Source organism: Siphateles boraxobius, unplaced genomic scaffold (assembly GCF_051911475.1).
Source record: "Siphateles boraxobius isolate OS27281-9 unplaced genomic scaffold, OSU_SipBor_1 2, whole genome shotgun sequence".
Classification (NCBI taxonomy): domain Eukaryota; kingdom Metazoa; phylum Chordata; class Actinopteri; order Cypriniformes; family Leuciscidae; genus Siphateles; species Siphateles boraxobius.
The window spans coordinates 1,969,594-1,993,499 of record NW_027508810.1 but is presented as its reverse complement, the minus strand read 5'-3'; the positions used below and the strand labels follow the sequence as shown (position 1 = coordinate 1,993,499).

The 23,906-nt window shown below is 39.8% G+C and overlaps 2 protein-coding genes across 3 annotated transcripts in view; one reads left to right on the top strand and one right to left on the bottom strand.

Annotated features, from left to right (window-relative positions):
* The first annotated feature begins 776 nt into the window (after window positions 1–776).
* Window positions 777–8,845, top strand: fgf16 (fibroblast growth factor 16). The gene is made up of 3 exons (XM_077235586.1): window positions 777–1,295; window positions 4,159–4,262; window positions 7,310–8,845. Exons 1-3 carry the CDS (start codon window positions 1,034–1,036, stop codon window positions 7,553–7,555), a joined length of 612 nt encoding a protein of 203 aa, XP_077091701.1. The 5' UTR covers window positions 777–1,033; the 3' UTR covers window positions 7,556–8,845.
* A 5,758-nt stretch (window positions 8,846–14,603) lies between these two features.
* atrx (ATRX chromatin remodeler) overlaps window positions 14,604–23,906 on the bottom strand; it is a 56,748-nt gene continuing 47,445 nt past the window's right edge. For both annotated transcript variants that reach the window (XM_077235634.1, XM_077235635.1), the window contains exons 31-35: window positions 22,464–22,613; window positions 19,685–19,801; window positions 19,375–19,470; window positions 18,193–18,321; window positions 14,604–15,924 (exon numbers count right to left, since the gene is read on the bottom strand). In XM_077235634.1, the coding sequence (XP_077091749.1) occupies window positions 15,700–15,924; window positions 18,193–18,321; window positions 19,375–19,470; window positions 19,685–19,801; window positions 22,464–22,613 (717 nt within the window). In that variant the 3' untranslated portion in view covers window positions 14,604–15,699. The remainder of the gene's footprint in view (window positions 15,925–18,192; window positions 18,322–19,374; window positions 19,471–19,684; window positions 19,802–22,463; window positions 22,614–23,906) is intronic.

Below are 23,906 nucleotides of genomic sequence, written 5' to 3'. Positions count from 1 at the left end.
AGCTTTCAAAAAAACCTTTTAATTGCCATAAATATTGGTGTGCACCAACTTATGATACAAAAAAAAAAATTCAAGGTTTATTATTTATGCATACATTTTTTTAAAATAATTCATGTAGTATCAAATCTATATATATATATTATGCATTTTATTTAAGAAGTGTTATACTTTTGGCCTCTGGTAAAAACAAGGCTTTTTCTTTTCCTCCATGAGTGTGAGCTATTTATTCATATCATACTAACTCACGAGGTGCCTGTAATGATTAAAAAAAATGAAATGAAATGCTGGGTAAGGGATGAAAGAAATGTTGTACACATAATATTCAGTTAGGCAGTTCACTAGGTTTTAAATGTTATGATGCCCCGAACTGTCGGAACCACCTGTCATTTTCAAAAATGCTGCAGACACTTAGGTAGACAGCTCACTATTACAGGTTACTGCACGCACCTATGATACCCAAAATAATGTCTAGGTACGCACTTCACTCTGCTACAAGTTGGTGCAAGTTCCTGTGATGCCCAGAACTGCGAAACGGCCAGAAATCCAATCTCGAGAGGCAGCAGATGAGAGTTTGAGACGCAGCCTGAACTCCTCTAGTGACTCGCAGTGAGAGAGAGAGACTGATACTCTGTCAGACTCCAGTCACGCAGCTCGTGCTGCGATTAGACCTATAGCACACACACACACACACACACACAAACACACTGACTGTGTCAGAAATGTTCGCACTGAGAGGGTTTGATATTGTGTCACTGATCCTCTCTTTAGGACTTTTCGCGGACTGAGAGTTATTTTACGCGCACGCACGGACAGACTTCAGACTCGTGCGCTCCGACAGACACTCAGCATCAGTTTTGAAAGTCTCAGCAGAAGCTCTCCGTTGACATGCTGAAGGTGAAGCAGCAGGGATGTCATCCAGGCGTGGCTCGGGGAGGATATGGATGTCTATATAAATGACTCGTTCAGTCTGATCACAGATGAAAAGAGCGTCTCTCTCCTCTCCGCTCTCTAAACACCAAAACGTTTCCTCGTCATGGCAGAGGTGGCTGGATTTCTCGGGAGCATCGATCTGGATTTGCAGGCTTTTCCAGCATTGGGGAACGTGCCACTGTCGGATGGTTTGAATGAGAGGTTGGGTCTGATTGAGGGCAGACTGCAGCGCGGATCGCTGACGGATTTTGGCCACCTGAAGGGCATCCTGCGCAGGAGACAGCTCTACTGCCGCACCGGCTTCCAGCTGGAGATATTCCCCAACGGGACGGTACACGGAACCAGACAGGACCACAGCAGATTCGGTGAGAACTCCATCCACCCTTTCAACCGTTCCTCTATTCAGCAATCCGTTAGTCAGCAGTTTTGGGCATCATAGATGTGTTTAAAAGTATACCTGGGTCTCTCTGTGAAACTGTTACCTTGTCCATTTGTGGGGGGGGGGGGGGGGGGGGGGGGTAAACGATCTGTCAGACAAAAAGTTTTCTTTAAGTTTTTATAAATTGCATTGTGCCATCTCAAGCTAAATTAATAATCATTCTTATGTGTTGAATGGGATGTGCCGATTGACACTTAACAAGGATGAAAGTTTACATGTAGCAAGACAAAACTTACAAGATCAGGGCACTTTAATGTGTTTATTAAGGAAATAAATAATGCTGATATTTACACACAGACTTCTGCTTATTGTTAATATATATATATACAGCTATAGTTAGAAAAACTATAATCTAACCCTATCTGAAAACTTTATGCATTTTTACAAAAAAACTAAAAAAACAACTGTATTTACTTTATTTTTATATCATTTATACAAATGTGGTTTTGAGAGATTGTCAGGTTTACCTCACTTCTGGGTACACATGGGCAAAATGTGGTTAAGTAGATGCACACACACACACACACACACACACACACACACACACACACACACACGCACACGCACACACACACACACACACAAACATGCCAATAATATAACAATTAAACTTGGATTACACTCATAAAATTTGTCATTAAAGACATTACTTAATTAGTGACATAACTGCGCCTGTTTATAATGTCCAAAAACGCTGCATGTCCCTCCTTATTCAGTGAGCGAATAATCAGCCAATCAAATGCTGTCAGTCAATGTGAAGGAAAGGAAAACTCCACCTCATGAGAAATCTTAAAATTAACTGCTTCTTCACTATGAAGTTAAGAACAAACATTTTGAAATGTTAAGTTAAGCAGATCTGGCTGTCATGAGTTTTCTGTCATTTTGCATGCACAAGACAAAACTTGTATGCATAACTTGGGCAGAATTCAGCGGAGTAGATTTCAAGTGAAGCTGTAGATCTACAGTTAGGGAGTACAAGTAGGAAACTTTCTTTACAATATCGATAATGCTTTGGGGGTGACGCGTCCCATGTCAGAATCTACACCCCATATACAGTGTCCCCTAAAAGTGCTTGAACAGTTAAGGCACACTTAATGTATAGGAATGCCAGAGCATTACATAACAAAATAACCAAGGGTAATTTATAGTTAAGAAATATAGCACAATAAACCTTTTAGCACAAATCATTAAAAGCAGAAGAAAAGGTTTGTTAGATTTAAAATAATAAAACAGATATAGTGTTGAAAATTGAGATGGAAATTTGTGATTGTGAAACCACTAAAAATCACCAAAACACCAGATTAAAAAAAGATTGCAAAAGGACTCAGAAATGCTATTGTAAGAAAAGCTGGAAGAGAATTTGAGTGCAGATGACACTTTGATATTTTGTTTTGGGACCACTGTATATCAATCTGCCTCTAGACGAGAGCAGCATATCTCAGTCTTACACTGGAATTGCCCTCGGCGAACTCCAGCGCAGGGTCAAGGGACGCAGGTGCTCCTCTGCAGTGGAAAACAAGCTCACAGCATGAGGCTGTTTTTCTCTGAAAACGTGTTCAAAGGACCCCGGCCGGCGCAGGCACAGACACTACTAATTACAGCAATAATAAATCAGTCAAGGAGTTCTTGGTATTACAATGATAAACAAATGATAGCAGAGCACAGACACGAGAATTTTTTTGCATTGCTGTGATCCGTAATCATTGTGCAGGTGCAGCCCTCACTTAGAAAACAAGAATAGCTCTAAATTAAAGCATGACCACTGTGGAATCCAGTGGTAATGCTTGTTTTTAGGCCGAGACAAGCTGCTTTACTGGATTGGGTGGTCCGTGGTCATGTTTCTGGCATCCTTCTGGCAAATGCGAGCCGTTTGTCGGTAATGTTGCAAGCTGGCAGTGTCTTTGATTAAACGCATATGAAATGTGCTTCTGCTTAACCCAGCTTCAGAGAGTTTTCTGTGTCGTCGTTTGGCATCCAAATCACAACATACTCGGTCCAGGTGGTGGTAAAAGGCCACAAAGGTGTAGTTTTTGCTTCAGTCTTTAATCAAGAGCGTGTGAACAGCTGTTTTGGGCCAAGATTGGGCTCATATCCTGAAAACTGACACGAAGGCACTGTAGATGCAGATAACTTAAACAATATTGATTTGTATAAGAAAATGTATTTCAAAAGTCAGCAAAATAAAGTGAGATGCTAATCAAATTCAAGCAAGAGCTGCAACAAACAGCTTAACCAAACATTTCAGAGACTATTGACTTTTGTTTTGTGCACATGCTCTATGATCAGAGTGTTAGTAACAAGACTTTAATTTCCTGTCCTTTAGGATATTTTTAGATTGTGCCACATTTTTTAGATGGTAGTCTGCTGAAAGCTTACTTGTGAGGTGAGAAAACTGCCATCTTTTAAATACCAAATTCTCAAAGTCGAGATGAGTTTAAACAGCAGTTATTCTTGATGGAAAACAATAAAAGCAAAAACATTAACCAGTCAAATGTGATAGCATTGGTGGCCTGGCCAGGTTGGTTAGGCTGGTGTGCTTTGGTGGTTAAAGAGGGGTTTTGGACATTTTTCAGCTCGTCAGACTGAGAGACCAGTTGGCTAACCAGCTAACCACCAGCCTGGCCAGCAGCTACAACTTGCGAACCACCTTAGGCTGGTTTAAGTTGGGGAAAAGCTCTCTGAAACATCTTACTTAAAAGACTCTCGCATATGCAGCACCATTGACGTACAGCTGTGCTGCAGTTGTAAAGGTGTCTGGTCAATGTCTGACGAGTGTTGTTGTCTGGCAGGTATTCTGGAGTTTATCAGTCTGGCCGTCGGGCTGGTGAGCATTCGAGGCGTGGATGCTGGTCTTTATCTGGGGATGAATGAGAAAGGTGAACTGTATGGGTCGGTAAGTCAAACCCCTGTAGTGCTCACACACACTCCAAACAACATCCACCAACAGAAGGTTCTGCTCTATGAAGTGTTTCAATAGGAATGCAGTCAAAGCTGGAATGAGGAGCGAACGACAACCCACCCACCAGCTCATAGTCTGTTCCCCATATGATGTAGATGTACAATAAAAAAAACACTTAACCAGACAAAACAAGCAGTGTTTCCACTGCTGCAAGCCCTGACCTCTGATCAGTGGGTAACAGTGAGGTCTGTAGCCCGTGTGGCTCACCTTGTTTTTTGTCTTTGTAACTTTCCACATAAGAACAAGCTCTCAGACAGAGCGTTCAATCTCAGAGAAGAAAAACTGCCTCTTCATTTCGCTCCATACTTAAAATATTTACATATTTTCCAGGAACACATGAAGCGTGTAACGTATACACACCCACATATCGTGGATATACGAGCTGAGAGCTCTTGGTCTCTTGCATATCTGCGTGTTGCGTGAGGACCACGCTTTTCTCAGCTGGAGTGCTGATTGTAACGGAGACCAGGTGAAAAAAGCATGTAGCGGGATTTGACTGACCTTTTGCATGCTAGCATAGAGAACCATATATAGGAAAATCGCCTGGCCTCCCCCTCTGCAGACTTTGCCATGCATGCGGGAGAAACAAGCTATCAGATTTCCAGAGACAATAAGCGGGGGCCCCAGTAAGTTTCTGTGGACCCTGAGTTAAAACGAACCTATTTAAAGCAAGAAGAGATGACTTCACATGTAATGCGATAACATCCCATTAAATCAGACTGTAAATGAATGTCAGCATGCAATCGCACTGCAAATCACCTGAAGACTCAGGCCTAGGTTTACTGCGCAGATTTAAATGCAGGTCCATTTCTGTTGCAGTAAGATCAAGGAGACAGTTAGCATTAAAGGAGTAGTTCACTTCAGAATTTAAATTTCCTGATTATTTCCTCACCCCCACGTTATCCTATATGTTCATGTTTTTCTTTCTTCAGGAAAACATTTCATGATTTTTTACCATATAGTGGACTTCGATGGGAACCAAGGTCCGAATTACAGTTTCAATGCAGTGCAAGACGAGCATTTGTGGTTAAAATATGTATCAAATTTTGTTTTTTTCCGAAAATGACCGATGGTTTGGTTAGATAAGACCCTTATTCCTTGGCTGGGATCGTGTCGAGACTTTGAAGCTGCACTGAAACTGCGATTTGGACCTTTAACCCGTTGGTTCCCGTTGAAGTCACTATTCGAGAAAAATCCTGGAATGTTTCCCTGAAAAACCTTAATTTGTTTTCAACTGAAGAAAGAAAGACATAAACATCTTCGATGACGTGGAGGTGAGTAAATTATCAGGAAATTTTAATTCTGAAGTGAAATAATCCTTTAAGACATTTGGTAAATCCCGTGCATGGAGCAGTATTTACTCCAAATTGCTTTACTTCTAAAATTAAGCAGCCATATATTCATTATTTGCATTTTTACCTTAAAAAATGTCTTATTCTATTCACATGGCCAACTGTTTAAACAATTTAACAGAACTTTTAATGTTGACTTTATCTTAAAAACTAATTTTAAATATATTGTCTTGACACCAAGACTTGAACCTGGCCCATTCCATGACTGTTTTTTGGCAGGAAACATGATGTAGCCCCAGTGTCTCCTATTGTTCTCGGCAGTGTAGTCAGCCAGCAAATGTTCACCTGCTTAACCCGAAGTCATTGCTCATGGAGTTCTGTCAGTGGTGTAGTAGTAGCAGCCCACACAGACTCTCTCAAGCTGCTGTGTTTGTGCGAGAGAGCTTGTTGCATCATGGGGGAACTACACAAAAAGGTTAGCAGTTTTGAAGAATGATTTTGGGTGTAAACTGCAAAGCTTGCCCATAATGACTTTCCCTTCTCTGGTGCAGCGAGCACCTGCCGTCTGGCCTCAAGATAGTTTCCACTCCACACATTTTGCGATGGTGACAAGGGTAAACTGTGCACTGTGAGAAAGAAACAGTACCACGTCTTCACACCATCATGCTTTCCAGCGCATCTGGAGATCTGGAAATGGGAGGTGCATTTCAGTTTCTTAAACATGTGGTCAAATGCACTTACACTGGACTCTTGATGGACAGAGCATAGATTTCCAGCTAGATATCACACCATAGGATGTTATGGTTAGGATATTTATGATTGGGTCAGCACAGAAAAAAAAAATCCATTTAATTTCCCATCTTAAATCTTGTCTCTAAAAGTGTTTGTTGCTCAGGGGTGTCTAATCCTGCTCCTTGAAGAAACCATCCTTCCTTAAGTGTTTAGCTTCAACTTGCTGCCTGAAAGTTTCTAGTAATCCTGAAGGTCTTGATTAGTTGGTTGAGGTGTGTTTAATTGAGGTTAAAGCTAAACTCTGTAGCTGGGTGGCCTTTCAGGACTGGACACCACTGGTTTAGGCGAAGCTTATTTATCATGGATCTTTCAATAATGCTACTAGAGTTGTCAAAAAGTACCTACTTTACCTACCAAGTCAGTACTGAAATTAAAAAATTGTGCCGCTTTGAGCGCTGTTGAGCGGAATCATACCTCTGATTGACAAAAACACCTCTGATTGGCCAATGTGTTCACGCGCTCATTGGATTAGTATGTGATTGGCTACAATGATCAGCGCTTCAAAAACATGTTGTAAATATACATCAATGCGCTCTTCACCGAGCGCTTAGACAGATACAGACGGGAGCGTTTGAAAGCAGGCGTCTATTAGTGGACCGGTCCTCTGAAAGACGCCTGCTTGTGCTTTCAAACGCTCCCGATCCCGCTTTCAAAACACTTTCAAACACTTCCATGCATTGATCATTGTAGCCAATCACAGACAAAGTGCGTGGACACAACAGACAATCAGAGGTGTTGACGATTCCGCTTAACAACGCTCAAATCGTCACAATTTTAAAATTTCAATACCGACTTGATACCGAAGTCGGTACCTTTTGACAATACTAAATGCTACTGTAACTGATCATATCCAGATAATCGAAACAATGTTTTTGTCTCTTTCCGGCTGCCTTGCAGAAGAAGCTGACAGCAGAGTGTGTGTTCCGTGAGCAATTCGAGGAGAACTGGTACAACACATATGCATCTACGCTCTACAAGCACGCGGACACTGGGAGATACTATTACGTGGCTCTGAACAAGGACGGCTCGCCTCGAGAAGGCGGCAGGACTAAAAAGCATCAGAAGTTGACTCACTTCCTGCCCAGACCTGTTGAAATCGAGAAGATACCCCAAGCTTACAGAGACTTGTTCCAGCACAGGTGACCAGAGCATCCATCGGAGTCGCTGTGTTGGAGATGTGTAGTAGAGTTGCTTGATGGGAAAGACGGATTCTGTAGAACATTAAGAAATACAAGACCCTACTTCTCTCGCCTCACAGCTGTTTATATTTGGGTTCTTGTCCAAAATGAGGAGGCCCTCTCCAATGGTGATTGAGATAAACAGTACGTGTGTGTCCTGGATGGCTCCGTTTCCTCTTCTTAATGGGGTTTAAACCACAGAGAAGAGGGAACATTCCTGGATCCAAAGCTGGAGCCAAAAGATGTCTTGAGGAAGAGGTGTTGACTTCAGGGCCTAATCACAAGTGTCATACAATCGACCTTTCTTCAGACAGTCATTGTGTGAGCCACACTTTTTGTAAGGTGAACAACATTTTGGCCATTTTCTCACTGGAAAAAAACTATGGTCTAAAACTAAATTTATTGAGCAACTGAGCATAGGAAGTCAAACCACCTGTGACTGTAAAGATAAAACTCTGGGGCAGATCTCATGTTGAAAGGTCATGCCGCAGCACTTAGCAAGAAGATGGACACGGGGAGTTACCCCGACTGTCCTGTAGGACGAATGCAAAGCAAGAGCTTTTCAAATTAAATATAGCTTCATGGGCACTTAAAAGGAGAAAGACGCTTTGAAGAACAATGACCAGCTTCTACTGAAACAATATCAATTTTGAACGGATAAATTGTGAGATTATGTAAAAAACTATTAAGGCTTTATAATAATGGAAACAAACCCCATTTTCTTCATGTTAAACATTAGAGAGGCTTACATAGATAATTTTCTTTACATCTTCTGTCTGCTTCTTTTTAAGGTTCGGGAGAGATCAAACCTTTCAAATTTTGTAGAAACACCAAACACAACTAACCACTTTCAAAGCAAGCGAAGAAAATGTATGGTGCTTCCTGAAAGGTTCGGTAGAGGCTTTGGTCATTTGACAAAGAGTGACTTATAATGTTCAGGTGGTCAGGAACATTACTAAAATGTAAGTGAAAGACATGTAAATATGGACAAACCTATTTATAAGATGTACAATATATTTATTTTCAACATATAAAGTATAATTATAAATCTATATATAAATATATTTATTTATTTCAAAGGCTCTATTTTGTAATGAACTTGAAGTTATTGGAACTGTAGATTCTACTGAAATATACAGAAGGGCTAAACCATTTGATCTGAATGACTGACAATAAAATTGTCCTGCTATTGTTTATTGTCATTGACCATATTTGCAAGGATTCTATGTACCAATTAAAATCTGAGAAACACTGAGCTGATTGAGTTTGACTTCTATGATAGTTTAGCTTCTATGATAGTTTAGCTTCAGTTAAGCATTAAACGAGGGCATATCTTAAATGGCATTTTTGCTATTAAATACCACTTTTATCAGTTTTAAGGCACTGAAGGCAGTGAGATCACTAGTTATTTAAGTCAACATGATACGGCATTCACAAACCATTGTACTTCTATCTATTATGTCATCTATTTTGCAAGTAAAACTGTGTGTGGCATTTCATCAGAGGAGGAGCAAGTTATGATGAAAGATTACAAAGACAAACATGTTGTCAAGTAGGTAGAGTGAATTCTGATTTCATGTTGTCTTCAAAGCACAACACATTTGATACCTTCTTTCAGAAAATCTTCATGTCAGGGGTGTTCAGCACACTAGCGGGAGTCGATCAATCTGTGTAACGTTGTTTATCTAGTACAGCGTAAATTCCAGAACATCACAGCAGCATTCACAGAATAATCCAGCTCTCCAGAGATGTGGATGTTAGCTGATGATGTAAAAAGACAGCTCTTGGCTCAGGAAACCTGTGGGAAAGTTCTCCCTAAGCAGTCTGTGGAGGCATGAATCAACGCCCTACAGAAAGCAAACAATACAAGAGAATGTGTTGCATTGGTGGGCGACAAACCTGTTGAAAAGTCGGCACCACAGCAATATTAATGATTATGTACCTAGAACTATTGTTTACTTTTTTTATTAATCCGATGCTTTGTAAATCACAGCAACACAAAACTCCCATGGTGATTGACTCCCATGAAGATCTGGACCAGCGCTGATGTTGCCCTGAATGGACTCTATAGGGTTTCAGTCAACCCTTATAATCAGAAATGAACAATTTGGTTTGAACAATCCAGATTTACAAACATTCACAACCCCACCCATCACCGATGCCTGACAACATCCTTGGCTCTGCGCCGTTCAGATGATCAATTCTTAGCCTTGCTGCCAACAAGCTCTAATACTTTCAGATACGAAGTGTATGCTGCATATTCATGTGAACGGAAGGAGGTTTTAACATTAGGGGACAGATGAGGGAACAGCTGCCCGCATGGTGCTGCAGAGTAAGCCGAGTGGTAATCTGGGCATACCAAGGATGGGATCAACATTTCAACATCTGCAATAGTTGTAATGTTTCTCTTTTGGCAGCTTTCTGCAAGCTGTGAATGCAAGCTCCCCTCGGGAGGGAGACGTGGGCTTGAGGGGGCGAATGGAAAAGAGGGGGGAGAAAAACCCTGGCTGCTAAAGAAATGAAAATAATAGCAAGCAGTAGAAAAGACACAGCAGATGAAAGACTGAAGGGGTAGATTGGAGTGTACGAGAGGCGATGGAAACTCAGGGTGTGAAAACAGCTGTCTAGAGAAAGCACATCTGAAATTTGCTATTGTGCTCATGGACATTAAGTACGGTCTCATCTGTTTACTCATTTACAGAAAATATTTGACTTTCAGCTGCATTGCTGCAATCATGGGAAGGGTGTGACACATTTTAACACACATGAACATCTAGTGCAGGGCTCCTCCTCTCAAACTCACCTGCCAGTAACTTTCTAGTAATCCCGAAGACCTTGATTACCTTGTTCTGGTGTGTTTAATTTGGGTTTTACCTAAACTCTGCAGGACCGCAATTAAAGAGCCCTGGTCTAGCCAGTATACATCCGTCCCAAAAATAAGTTAATTTAGCCTACTTTCCTTAAAACCATTGTCAATATATATATATATATATATATATATATATATATATATATATATATATATATATATATATATATATATATATACAGGTGCTGGTCATATAATTAGAATATCAGCACAAAGTTGATTTATTTCAGTAATTCCATTCAAAAAGTGAAACTTGGATATCACATTCATTCATTACACACAGATGATATATTTCAAGTGTTAATTCCGTTTAATTTTGATGATTGTAACTGACAACTAATGAAAACCCCAAATCAGTATCTCAGAAAATTAGAATATTGTGAAAAGGATGAATATTGAAGACACCTGGTGCCACACTCTAATCAGCTAATTAACTCAAAACACCTGCAAAGGCCTTTAAATGGTCTCTAAGGGGGCTTTCACACTGGCAGTTTAGTTCGGAACGGGGCACGGTTCGCATGAAAAATCGCTAATGTGAACCCTGTCATGGGACCCGGGTGCGCACTGGGGTACCGAACCCGAGACTACCTGGAGGAGGTGGTCTGAGTTCGGTTGCTCCCGAACCGTGCTGCGATTCGCGAGTATGTGAAAACTACACGGACTCGGGTGCGCACTTGTTCAGGAAGTAAAGTATCCTGCGCATGCGTTTTAGTCGATTATGATGTATTTAGTTAAATAAAACACACGTAAGGGATGAAGATTTACCCTGGATACGAGCAAGAGTGAGTCTGCAGTGTATTCGCGCATAGTGCGTGCAATCAGGGCAACAAATTAATGGAAATCCACTGTCTCCTCAAAAGAGTCCATTTGCAAGCAGCGGAAAAACAGCTTATGCAAAACACACACACACACACAGTTAACCTGGGTTGTTTACTCAGCTATGAATAATGGCACCAAATTAATAAAAAACACAATATATTGACCCGCGTCGTGTTTTCTATCATGCGCCGTGCACGTTTGCAATGACGTAAGATGCACGCAAACGCACCAGAGTTCGATAGAATCAAGTTGAGTGTGAAACCAGACCAACGCTGCGGGGGGCGCCGGGAACAAACGCGCTCGGGCTCGGACCGCAGCAAACGAGCCCAGTGGAAAAGCCCCCTCAGTCTAGTTATGTAGGCTACACAATCATGGGGAAGACTGCTGACTTGACAGCTGTCCAAAAGACGACCATTGACATCTTGCACAAGGAGGGCAAGACACAAAAGGTCATTGCTAAAGAGGATGGCTGTTCACAGAGCTCTGTGTCCAAGCACATTAATAGAGAGGCGAAGGGAAGGAAAAGATGTGGTAGGAAAAAAGTGTACAAGCAATAGGGATAATTGCTGGAGAGGATTGTGAAACAAAACCCATTCAAAAATGTGGGAGAGATTCACAAAGAGTGGACTGCAGCTGGAGTCAGTGCTTCAAGAATCTCCACGCATAGACGTATGCAAGACATGGGTTTCAGCTCTCAGCTTTCAGCACTCTTGAACAAGACACAGCGTCAGAAGTGTCTCGTCTGGGCTAAAGGCAAAAAGGACTGGACTGTTGCTGAGTGGTCCAAAGTTATGTTCTCTGATGAAAGTAAATTTTGAAATCAAGGTCCCAGAGTCTGGAGGAAGAGAGGAAAGGCACAGAATCCACGTTGCTTGAAGTCCAGTGTAAAGTTTCCACAGTCAGTGATGGTTTGGGGTGCCATGTCATCTGCTGGTGTTGGTCCACTGTGTTTTCTGAGGTCCATGGTCAACGCAGCCGTCTACCAGGAAGTTTTAGAGCACTTCATGCTTCCTGCTGCTGACCAACTTTATGGAGATGCAGATTTCATTTTCCAACAGGACTTGGCACCTGCACACAGTGTCAAAGCTACCAGTACCTGGTTTAAGGACCATGGTATCCCTGTTCTTAATTGGCCAGCAAATTCGCCTGACCTTAACCCTATAGAACATCTATGGGGTATTGTGAAGAGGAAGATGCGATACGCCAGACCCAACAATGCAGAAGAGCGGAAGGCCACTATCAAAGCAACCTGGGCTCTCATAACACCTGAGCAGTGCCACAGACTGACCGACTCCATGCCACGCCGCATTGCTGCAGTAATTCAGGCAAAAGGAGCCCCAACTAAGTATTGAGTGCTGTACATGCTCATACTTTTCATGTTCATACGTTTCAGTTGGCCAAATTTCTAAAAATCCTTAAGTAATATTCTAATTTTCGGAGATACTGAATTTAGGATTTTCATTAGTTGTCAGTTTTAATCATTACAATTAAATGAAATAAACATTTGAAATATATCAGTCTGTGTGTAATAAATGAATATAATATCAAAATTTCACTTTTTGAATGGAATTACTGAAATAAATCAACTTTTCATGATATTCTAATTATATGACCAGCACCTGTACATATATATATATATATATATATAGTATGTGTGTTAATTTTGATTACCTCCCAAGCACCCAATTTGCAGTCAATCTAGTGACAGCTGCTACTATTGGCAACGCATCTCACATATATATATATATATATATACATATATATATATATATATATATATACACTATGCGCTGCTATACATTAGCGGTCCACCATATCGGGATGGTCAAATCCAGTCTGTGACACTCATGAGCAAGTTGACTGCGCATCTGCAACCCACATACATTTACATGTATAAATATCTATATAGACAGACATCGAGATGATTTTCACAGCATTTACTTTATCATTAATGTGATGATTGTGAAAATGTAAATTGCATATTGAGTGATACATAAAAACCCAAATCAGCACAATTTCACCTATGAGAGGTCATCCTTGTTCATCAGCTCGGTGGTTTTTACAGCCATTGGCTGCACAATGAAGAGACATTTACAATGAAAATGTATTGATTTGTTAGTGTGAGTGAAGAACAGCCTCATGTTAACTGTTCCAAGATGGCGGATACGTTCGACGTGTCTGGAGCGGTCGAATGTGACAGATTGCAGATGGAACAAATTGGAATTTTTCCAAAAATTCTCCAAAAAATTCTGACATTCATTATTAAAATCTAATATAAATGTAAAAATAATATAAAATTCTCAAATAAAAGTTGAAAATGTTAACGGCCCCGTAGTCAATCATTTTATCCCTTAAAACTCATATTTGATCACCAAAATAACGGGTTTTTTTTACTGTAAAAAAAAAAAATTCATGCATTAAAATAGCTTGAATGTAACTCGACACTCTTGCTTCATTTAGTATAAGTGATCCATAAATATGCAAATGAGCCCCGTCTCCACTCACTCATAAAGGCTCGTCTTCAAGTCGATGCATCAGAATGGTAAAGCGTTTTATATATCACTCTCTACGTTGGACACACAACTAATGTCACACAAACTATGTTCCCATCCACCATCTCAGTGAAAAAGGCATATAGTTCATAACATAATATACACCATATACATAATTCACCTGTTATATTGCTAAATGTACCCGATTTTTCATACAGTATCAACAGAAAAATATATGGGGATAACCTGGCTTCTCTGGAGACTCCCGTCAGTGTGCTGTCAATGATACGCTAAAGCCCGCTGACACGTTGATCTGATTGGTTACAAGGTAGTTTGTGACGTCAGAAACACCAGCGATTTCAAACCGTGTTTTTGAGACGGTCTTTGGTTCACTGCAGTTTTAAGCAGAAAATACTCAGCAATGCTGTCGACTTATGAATTTGCACATGGTTTGTCTTAAAGCATATTAAAAACACCACAAAGGCATATGAACAACATTAAAAGCTTGATTTTCAACACGGAGGGTCTTTAAAATATGTCAGGGTTCCAACATCCACACCTACATATTTATGACTTTCGTTGTCGTCATGATCATTAGATACATTTTAATAATAGCTATTGCAATTGCAGAGATTTTTTTTCCCGACAAAAAAATAAATAAAAAAATCTTAAAACTGTGCATAACTAGAATGATTTATATTCAACCCTAGGAACTTAGGAAATACTAGGTTTTCACAGACCATAATTTTTGCAAATTCATTGTGCCCAAGTTTGAGCAGAAATTGCACACTGCAGCAAAAAAAAAAAAAAAATGACAACCCACAAGCAAGACCTGAATGTAACATCCTTTTGGTCACTTTATTTAAATGTGATATTAAATACTAAGTAGCAGATCATATTAATAGCAGAAATTGTTGGTGTATATGCTAACATTTGAACATTTTCAGGAGGGGAAAAAGTTCCTCTACATTTCTGAACGACACCCTGTGGATATCAAAGGGCTTATGTTTGCCAATGAAAAACATCTAATTTAGTATCCGAAGTGGAGATGTGCCCAAGAACAGATCAATACAGCCCTCGCACTAACCTGATAAGGAAAGTGTTAAGCATTATCATTTCATCATCAGAACAGGTCGAACTTCGGTTAAACCACACAAACATGTACCCAACACCTTCCAGACGCCAACTCAGGCACAAACCCAAATCAAGCGGGGAGAGAAACAGAAAAACAAAACAAAAACAAAAACAAAAAAAACAAAAGAGAAATTATGAACAGTACTCACAACAATATGCTAGGCAACACTACAACGAGAAGTTTGATGTTACAAAAGTCCGGAGGAATTCAGCAAGCAGTTTTAACAACACAGACATTCCATAGCATGATCAGCAACAACAATTTTAAATACCTAAAAGCAGATTAGAAAAAGGGGTTTTAAAACATTAGAAGAGATAGCTGCTTGATATAAGGCCATTTGATTTGACGTTACATTTAAGGTGTCCGCTGCAGTGTCTCTGGCGCACTGGCTATCACAGTACCGATGACAATCCACTACTAGAAGATATTAACGCAGATAGTATTTACGGGGTGAAATCTTCTCTATGGTTATAGAACAGAAACGCTATGGTCCCTCCTCAATCACGCTGTTTTCCTTGCAATATAATTATTCATATATGCACAGCCCTTATTTCAAGGGAAAAAAACAACCTTGCAATGCCTAAAAGCATTCGGGGGAGAATATCTTCTTTAATCTTTAAATACGTGTGAGAGAAAAAAAGATCTTGAATAACATTAAGGCTATATACACAAAATGACAAACTGCACTGCCAAAAACCCCTTAAACAAAGTCCCAGGATGCCCCTTTCTCATGGCCGAGGAGCTCATGTAGGTGTCCTGGCTGTGTCAGTCCAGCTGTGTGTTCAGAGAGGCGTCTACAGGCCCTTGGACGGGCCCGGGTTCTTGCCCAGCTGAGAGGAGGGCAGGCCCTGGAGCGCCCCGAGCTGCTGGTACAAGCCCAGCAGGTCCATCTGGTTCATGGGGGCCGAGAGGCCGTTCTGCATGGCCAGCTGGTTGAGGAGCATCCCCTGTCTCGCGAGGGCCATCTGCTGCTCCTGCACCTTACGGTTGGCCACCACCTTCTGCACGTACATCATCAGCTGCAGGGACACCAGGACTGGATGTTACTCTTTTGTTATGAAAGTCATGCAACATCAAGAGCTGTTTTATGTATCGCTCTGTACAAATGTCAGACACATAACTGTTATTAATATGATTAGGTTTTGGCTTGGCTACATATAAAACAGATAATAATGTGTTACTAATGTTACACAATATGAATTCAAAAAATAAGAAATTGTGGCACATCCAAAAAACTTTTGGCTGGTGCTCGATCAAATGAAGCATCAAATTCAAAATAAACAAGAATCGGCACACTGCCGCCAAGGATTTATTAAAATTAACAAATTTCGACCCAAAGGGTCTTCGTCAGGCGAGCAAAAATCATAGAAAGGTACAATTTATATCAGTGTGAAACATACACTAAATACTCTCTCTAAAAGGTTTGAATATGGAGTTTGATTTGAAACTTTAACCATTTTTTTTTAATAATAAAAAAAAAATTCCCTGTAGTTTTATTTATTAATGCTTTAGTGATTACATTTGTGTTTGATTAGGTCGTTATTGCATTGGATGATTGGGTAATTAGTTCACTAATGAGGTCAGGTGTGATGTTTCACACTGATATAAATCGTAACTTTCTACGATTGTTGCTTGCCTGACGAAGACCCTTTGGGTCGAAACATTGTTCATTTTAATAAATCCTTGGGAGCAGAAGTGGCAGTGTGCCGATTCTTGTTTATTTTGAATTTAATGTTACACAAATCATGTTCCTGTTCGCCATCTCAGAGTCAGACAGCGGCCTTATAAAGATCAGCATCCTTAGAAACACTTTGAACATCATAGAAAGTCAGTGGACAAAGGCATATGGTTCATCATAACACCATTTCTAGATCCGTTTTCTTCTGAGCTGAACGAACGATGACTATGCTACTACATTACCAGTCCACAAACAAACAACGCATTCTTTGATTACATTTGGGATACATTTTCAGAGCTTGACATTAACACTTGTCCGGGACAAGTGGATTTTTTTGAAGCGGGCGAGTGGAAGAATTTCACTTGCCTGACCGGACAAGTAGCCTGATTAAAACGTCAATAACAAAATAAAAATAACTAGGGAATCACCAAAACAAGAGAATGGCAGGTTATTGCATTTAGTGTAAGTGGCGATTGGTGGTGGATAATAATGTACTGATGGTAACAAGGTTGCGCTGTTGAGGCTCACACAGCCTCTTGAGGAGAAATGGAAACAAATGAGAGCAGCAGCACTCACAGAAACTGTTAACATACTGCGGAAAAAATTCAAAATGGGCAGTTTTTATACTTATAATATATAATACAGTTGAGTGCCGTTTTCCAGAATACCATCACGAATGAAAATGTGACACTGATTTCATACAATGGTTCAATAATCAAGTAGTTAATATTAAGTCACAACTGCCTCATTCTTGAATGAATCGGCCATTTGAACGAATCGTTTGAATTAATGACTCAATGCCTCATTTAGACGGTCACCTGCCGCCACCTACTTGCGGTTTAGTATCATGTTTAAAAGTATCATTATTTTCAACATTTCTTATTTGTATATTTAAAAAAATATTTAAAACAATCTCATAACATTATTTAATGCAGTTGTAATTTTTCCAGTGAAAGTGATTTCATTTGATTTGTAACAGCCTTATAGTGTCTTATTATTCTAATTAGATTTATTGATCAATTTTAAGAATTTGAAATGAAAGATGAAGCATTCATTTTAATAAGGTTAGAAAAAAAGCCCTTTATAAAAGGTAAAAAAAAAAAAAAAAAGTGGTACCCTCAGGGTAAATATAATATAATTCAGGACTTGCTTGAAATAGAATAGGACTCTTATTTTGAAAGGCCTACGCTTTACTACTGCCAGCTGCTCATTCAAAACGACAAGGGAGATCAAATACAACTATTTAGGATATATTACAACACGATGATTTAGGCCCTTGTCCCAAATGGCACATCTCATGTGCCCTTGCACATCCTAAGACTTTTTATAGCCTTAAATCAGATCAAACATTGAGATTTTTCTCTGAATTTAAGACCGAGACTTTTTAAAGATTCACCCTAAATTAATTCACACCTCATATTTAACTATTTTTGACGAATGGAGAAAACGAGTTGCCTCTGTGCAATTCGAAACATGCTGGGAAAGTGGTGCAACAGGGTCCTAGTAGTAAAAGTCCCATTTCATTCTATTTGGGTTCAAACGTTCATGTCACTTAAACACAAAAAGAGCAGATGATGTCACGGAAACAGTGAGAAGTGAGCAAACGTACAGTTTGTTGCTTGCCGAGGACATCACGGTACATAGCCTCCCTGTGTTTGATTTCCAGCTCGTAGCCGGCCTGCCTCCCAAGAGCCATGGACTGGACCTGGGCCTCCGGTAAACTCGGATTCTCCTTCCACTGCCAAAAACAACACACCTGTTACATCCTGTAGACCTCAACAAACAAACACTTACACGCTCATCACACACGCAAACACATTTAGCAGTGGTTCAGAACTCAGTCCAACACAAGCATATACTGATGACACAGCAACCCACAGAGTCAATAAGCACAGCCGCAAAAGTGTAGGTTTTGCCCTTACAAGACCTGCACCATGTTGTGGCTCATTGTAATGCAGTTGCTAAGGTGTTTTAAGTGGTTGCTAGGTACAAAGAGTCCATCCACAAGTCTCTATAATAATCTGGTCTCCAAATATGAATCGAGTTCATCCTTCAATTTAAGTCTATGGACTGATGTGTTTATTTTTATTTATTTTTTACCACAAAAATGGTTCTTGCCTCGGCAAGCAAATGTAAGTCGCTTTGGATAGGTTAACAAATGTTAACATAAATTTTCACTGTCGTCAGCGAAAGTGTGATATGCATCTGTCTTAATAGCCTACAGAAGCAAACCTGGTCCTGCACTGTTAAGGCCCCGATATACCTTATGCGGAGTGATGTCATTTCGAAACAAATCGGGCCGAAACCAAGTTTGTTTGAAAAAATGGACTTTCTAGAAAAGTTTGCTCTGGCTGGTAAACAATTTTGACCTACCACTGATCAGTGCCGATTACATAATAAGTAGCTGTGGCTCTGAGGCTTCAAACTGAGAGACTGACACTTTTTTAGTGTTTAATTCTCTAAGGCTGCTTGCTTTAAAGCAATCTTTTGTATAAAGTGCCGAATTGCTGAGCTCATGCAAAAAAATCCACCTCGCTATGATCAGATGCTTTCTCATTGCTGTGATTTTTCTTGCGTTTTTATGTTGTTATTGAGAGGAGCAGAGAGGATTATTGAGCAGCAAGTGCATATTTACATCTAAACATGTTCGCTAAGGATATACCACTGCTGAGGTATTTCAAACTTCTTTTTACCCCTCACTGAGAAAACTAACTTTTACGTGAGTATATCGGAGCCTTTATGTGCAGTCTTTCGGATGAACTGCCTCAATCGCCCTCCTCCCGTCACTCACCACCTGCGCGATGATGTCCTCCAGTTGTTCCCTAGGCACTGACTTCAGAGCGCTAGTGGCCTCCAACACTTTCTGCCTGCCCTGGTTAATCAAATCCTTGAGCATAGAAGGAAATAATCAAGTGTGAGAAGAAACAAACACACTAGACAAGATTAAAACAAACGCTGAATTTGATTTCACACAGAGATAACTAGCATATATAAATAGCAGCTGGCAGAGCGCGACGCCAAATGTCGCTGCCTGAGGACGCATGTCACAATTAGCTGCCGGCTGAAGGAATGTGAAAGTGAATGTGGGGCTCATTACTTACCTCCAACTGTTGGTTGCTCATGGAGGCCAAGGCGGCCACGTTGAACGGGAAGTAGGAGTTTGATGCTCCCACGCCCATTTGAGCATAGGCCTGCTGGTTGAAACGCATGGACAGACCCTGAAACAACAGCAGAGCGGGTCTGTCAGTCCAACAGAACCAGACAAACTTAACTCAGGGTTTGTTCAAGGACTACAATACGAGATCTCACTTATCAAAACAATATCTTAAAAAAAATAAAAATAAAAAAAGGTAAACCGATACATAAAAATATACTAATAAAGCAAAAAGGTACAAAAAAGTGCAGCAATATATGCAATGACTGTGGCAACATTAACCATTGAAAGGATACTACGACAAAGATATCGCTTTCCTTATTCAAACTGATTTTTTATGATGCATGACTCATGTTTATGAGTATATGATGGACCTGATGAATGAAAACTGTATCATATACTTGGATATTTACCTGAGCAATATCACATTCGGAGTCATGCGAAATGCCTTTAATTTTTTCAATGAAACAATATTTTCATTCAAAACTAATGTTGCAGCCTGTCTGATAAAGATATAAACACTAATTTAATATATTGTCTTTCAATAATTCAAGCACCTCTTCATAAATATGTTTTTTAAAGGGTTTTCCAGGACTTCAATTTCAAAAAGTCAAATTCAACTTCAAGCACTTTAAGCACCTTGTACTTGTACCTCATCTGTTAATTTAATGAGATGAGGTCACACAGAAGTATCCCAATTATAAATAAACTTCAAATCAGGTTCGGTCTGACAGATAAGTCAGTCTTCCATCACACTCGTGCCTGCTGTAGGGTAAAGCATCATGATTTTATTTTTTTGGATGGTGTTTTCCACTCGATTTGTCTTCGATCTGGCAAAGACGCACGGCGAACTATTATTCATAGCCAACAAATCACTGGAGGATCCAAAAAATCCTGAAGTGCACCCATGTGAACCTCTGTTAGGGTCCTGCCCAAGCTGTGTTTGTCTTATGGCTCTAAACACAGCGTTCCCCTCGCGAAGGTCAGCAGGATGGCTGTGTTTGTGTGTAAATGAACTACCGAGGCAGATGCGGCCGATCCCGCTCTCTAATTGGGTCTTTGGTGAACACAGCTCGTAAACACACTCCAAAGCTGAGTGTCCGGTGTTCAGACCTGGCACAAGCAGGTGTTCGGCAGAGAGGATCACAGCTGCACCACAGACACTAAAACATCTAAACTGACACTTTTAATCTGCTTACAAAATGTGACGCTCACTGAACGGCTGTTTTCAACTAAATCATGAGCAGAACTCGATAGGGTTCTCTAATCACTGCAAGTGACTGCTTAAAATCCACCTTAATGCCTCTGACATTGTTAATGATTTTCAGCAACTAAATTAGACAAAGCTCTTCAATCTCAAAATACACAAATGACTGTAGCGAGATGATCAAAAGCAGGTGAATTCTTTTCGCTGCATATATAGCTCTGGCCAAGTGATTCACTGATGAAATTACTCTGATTTAAGCATATTTAAAACATCTTGCCAAAAAATAACATAAAATTTAGGAGACAGATCACATGTAGAGCAGAATGTGCGTGTCAATATGGTATGAATTACACACACACAAATCAAAACTCATGTCTGCACTCTCAATGCTCAGTGTAACAGCTGAGAGCCAGCAGGTATAACTGCTGAATACAAATACAGCTCCTGTGTTGGGCACTAAAATTACAGTGATATTTTCCATGTATGCGGTTTCCATGTGGTCTTTTTATTGCAACACTTGGGATGTGCATTTTGGTCATTTTTACTGCTTAAATACTCAGGAAAAGGAGCAGATTCAGTCTGTGTTTTTTTTTTTAAATGTAGGTCTATGTGCTTTTATGTCAGACGGACAATGTTTGCGATTACATCGCATCTCATCGTTTTTCAGCAGAAGGTGAAAAAAAAAGCTTTTTTCCAGTTTGAAGTCGTTTTTGAAGATATTTGAAGTAGCGTTTACTGTGGGGAATCAGACTAGATGTTGTTCTGATTTTGAAAAGGAATCATTACAGTAAATCAGGAATGAAGAGGAGGCACTTGTGATAGAATTCAACTAGAGTCAGAGTCCCACATGGCTACAAGTCATTTCTCTCCCACTAATGAGCTGCTGACCTGAGTCTCTGAACTGAAGACAATGACTCAGATTGTTTGAAACCTACAAAGGATTCCAGGACTGGATATTAAAGGACACAGTGAAACCTGCTTGTCTGATGGCTGAGAGTCTATGTTTATGTAAGGGTTATGATTATGATTTGACCCTTTGAACTGCTAGACACTTCAGAAAAACTGTGCTTCAATGGGTTCAGGTAGAACTGTTACCACTCTTGCAAGCAACAAGGCTTTTTGGTAGCTCTCAATGTCTTTATGTAGCTATAAAAATAGCTTTATTTTTACAAGGAACAATACTTTTGAAAACTTTTATGTAAGCACATATGTAAACAGTTAGACCTTTCTCATGGTAATGTGTCCATAACTAAAATGGGGCATTTTTTGTTAATTTCTTATGATGATATAACTCCAAATTATTATTTGAGAGTTGCAGTCCATAACTAGAGAAATCCATCACCAAGAATTCTTAAACTGCTATCAGTAATGATAGATACAGACAGACAAGCAAAAAAACAAACAAACAACTTGTAACATGCCTATAATCTAACACATTGGCTGCCTGACATGGAGGTATTAGATGACATCTTTTATCATTACATTTATATAACAGTTAAGGGTCTGTATGGCTACACACCTTCTTCTCGGCCTCGTATTCGGCCCACGCTGCCTTGCGATCTTCCTCACTCAGTGCCTCTTCCTCCTTGTGGTCCAGCAAAGAGTCATGCTCGTGGTAGCCGACGATCTGATCTTTGAAACTGTGAAGCAGTTCTGCAAGGATAGGATCCTGGGACAGGAGAAAGAGATGGGTCAACATCCTACATCAACAGATGATTTACCACAATTATTGAACTAAACATACAATAATTTGTGGGTTAAACGTCTTGGCTAGTGTTCACGTAAACACAGTCGGTTATGTGCTAAGTGAATGTAAACAGTTGAGAAAGAAATCGGATGCGTATCATTATATTGGATCTGTGCATTCCCTCTTAAATTGACAGCAGCCTATAAATACTGCTGCTGTTTATGTCAATCAAACATAAGACATCTTTAAGAAAGATTCATCTATATTTAATTTATATAATGAACAGTATGCAGTGTTATTTAAAATTTAATTACATTTCTGTTCCTGAATACTACTGTTCAACTTCACTTTATTTGTAACTTTGTTATACTTTATTTGTAACTTTGTTGTATTGTATTTATCTATGCTTGTAATTAGTGTTTGATCTTATTTTTTACCCACTTTTCACTTGCCTTTGATAATGTTTGAACTATTCACTGATCCGAAAAATTATCTTACCTGTGACTCAAAAATCACAATGAGTTTTGTAATCCGTTGAACCACTAACAATAAATTAACATTTCTGTTGCCTACCAGGCAAAAAAATCCCTAATCCTTTAATGTCTGCATGCAATGAAAATTCACCCATCTTTTTTGTAAATGCAAGTTATAGATCTTATTGTGAGCGATTCATCCATGTTTCTTTTTTTAACCTCGTTTGACCGTGCAAGCTCATATTCATCTGCCTACACTTTTGAATGCCATGCCCACATCTCAACATCCAGTCAACGATCCATCACCAGAACCATGTCCCGCCCTACATTTTTTCTTTTTCGATAATCCGCTACACTTAGATTTACATCACAATATGGAAGAAAAGATACATCACTACCTCACTGTAACTGAACGACCTAAGATTGTGATCACCTAATAGTACACGTGGACGGTCATGTGTGGACATATTCATTGACTTGAGTTACAAAGGTTCAGAACGAGTAATTTTTTGCCTCATATATACGAGTCTACTTTTAGACAAGTTTTGAGTTTCGAAAGTTACAATACGTTTTCATAACACACGAACACAGCAGTTCGTTTGCACCACAAAGCTGAAATTAAAAGAGAAACAGCCTCCAGCCAAATGTTCAAAATAGGACATTTAAAATAACTTCCATGCAACTCTGGTATCCATGACTACACTGTTATTGAAAACAATACCTGAGTGGCGCATAATTCACATCCAGGCCTCTAACAAACATGGTTTAAAATTACTCTACAGCTATTGTTTGCTTTTCTTTG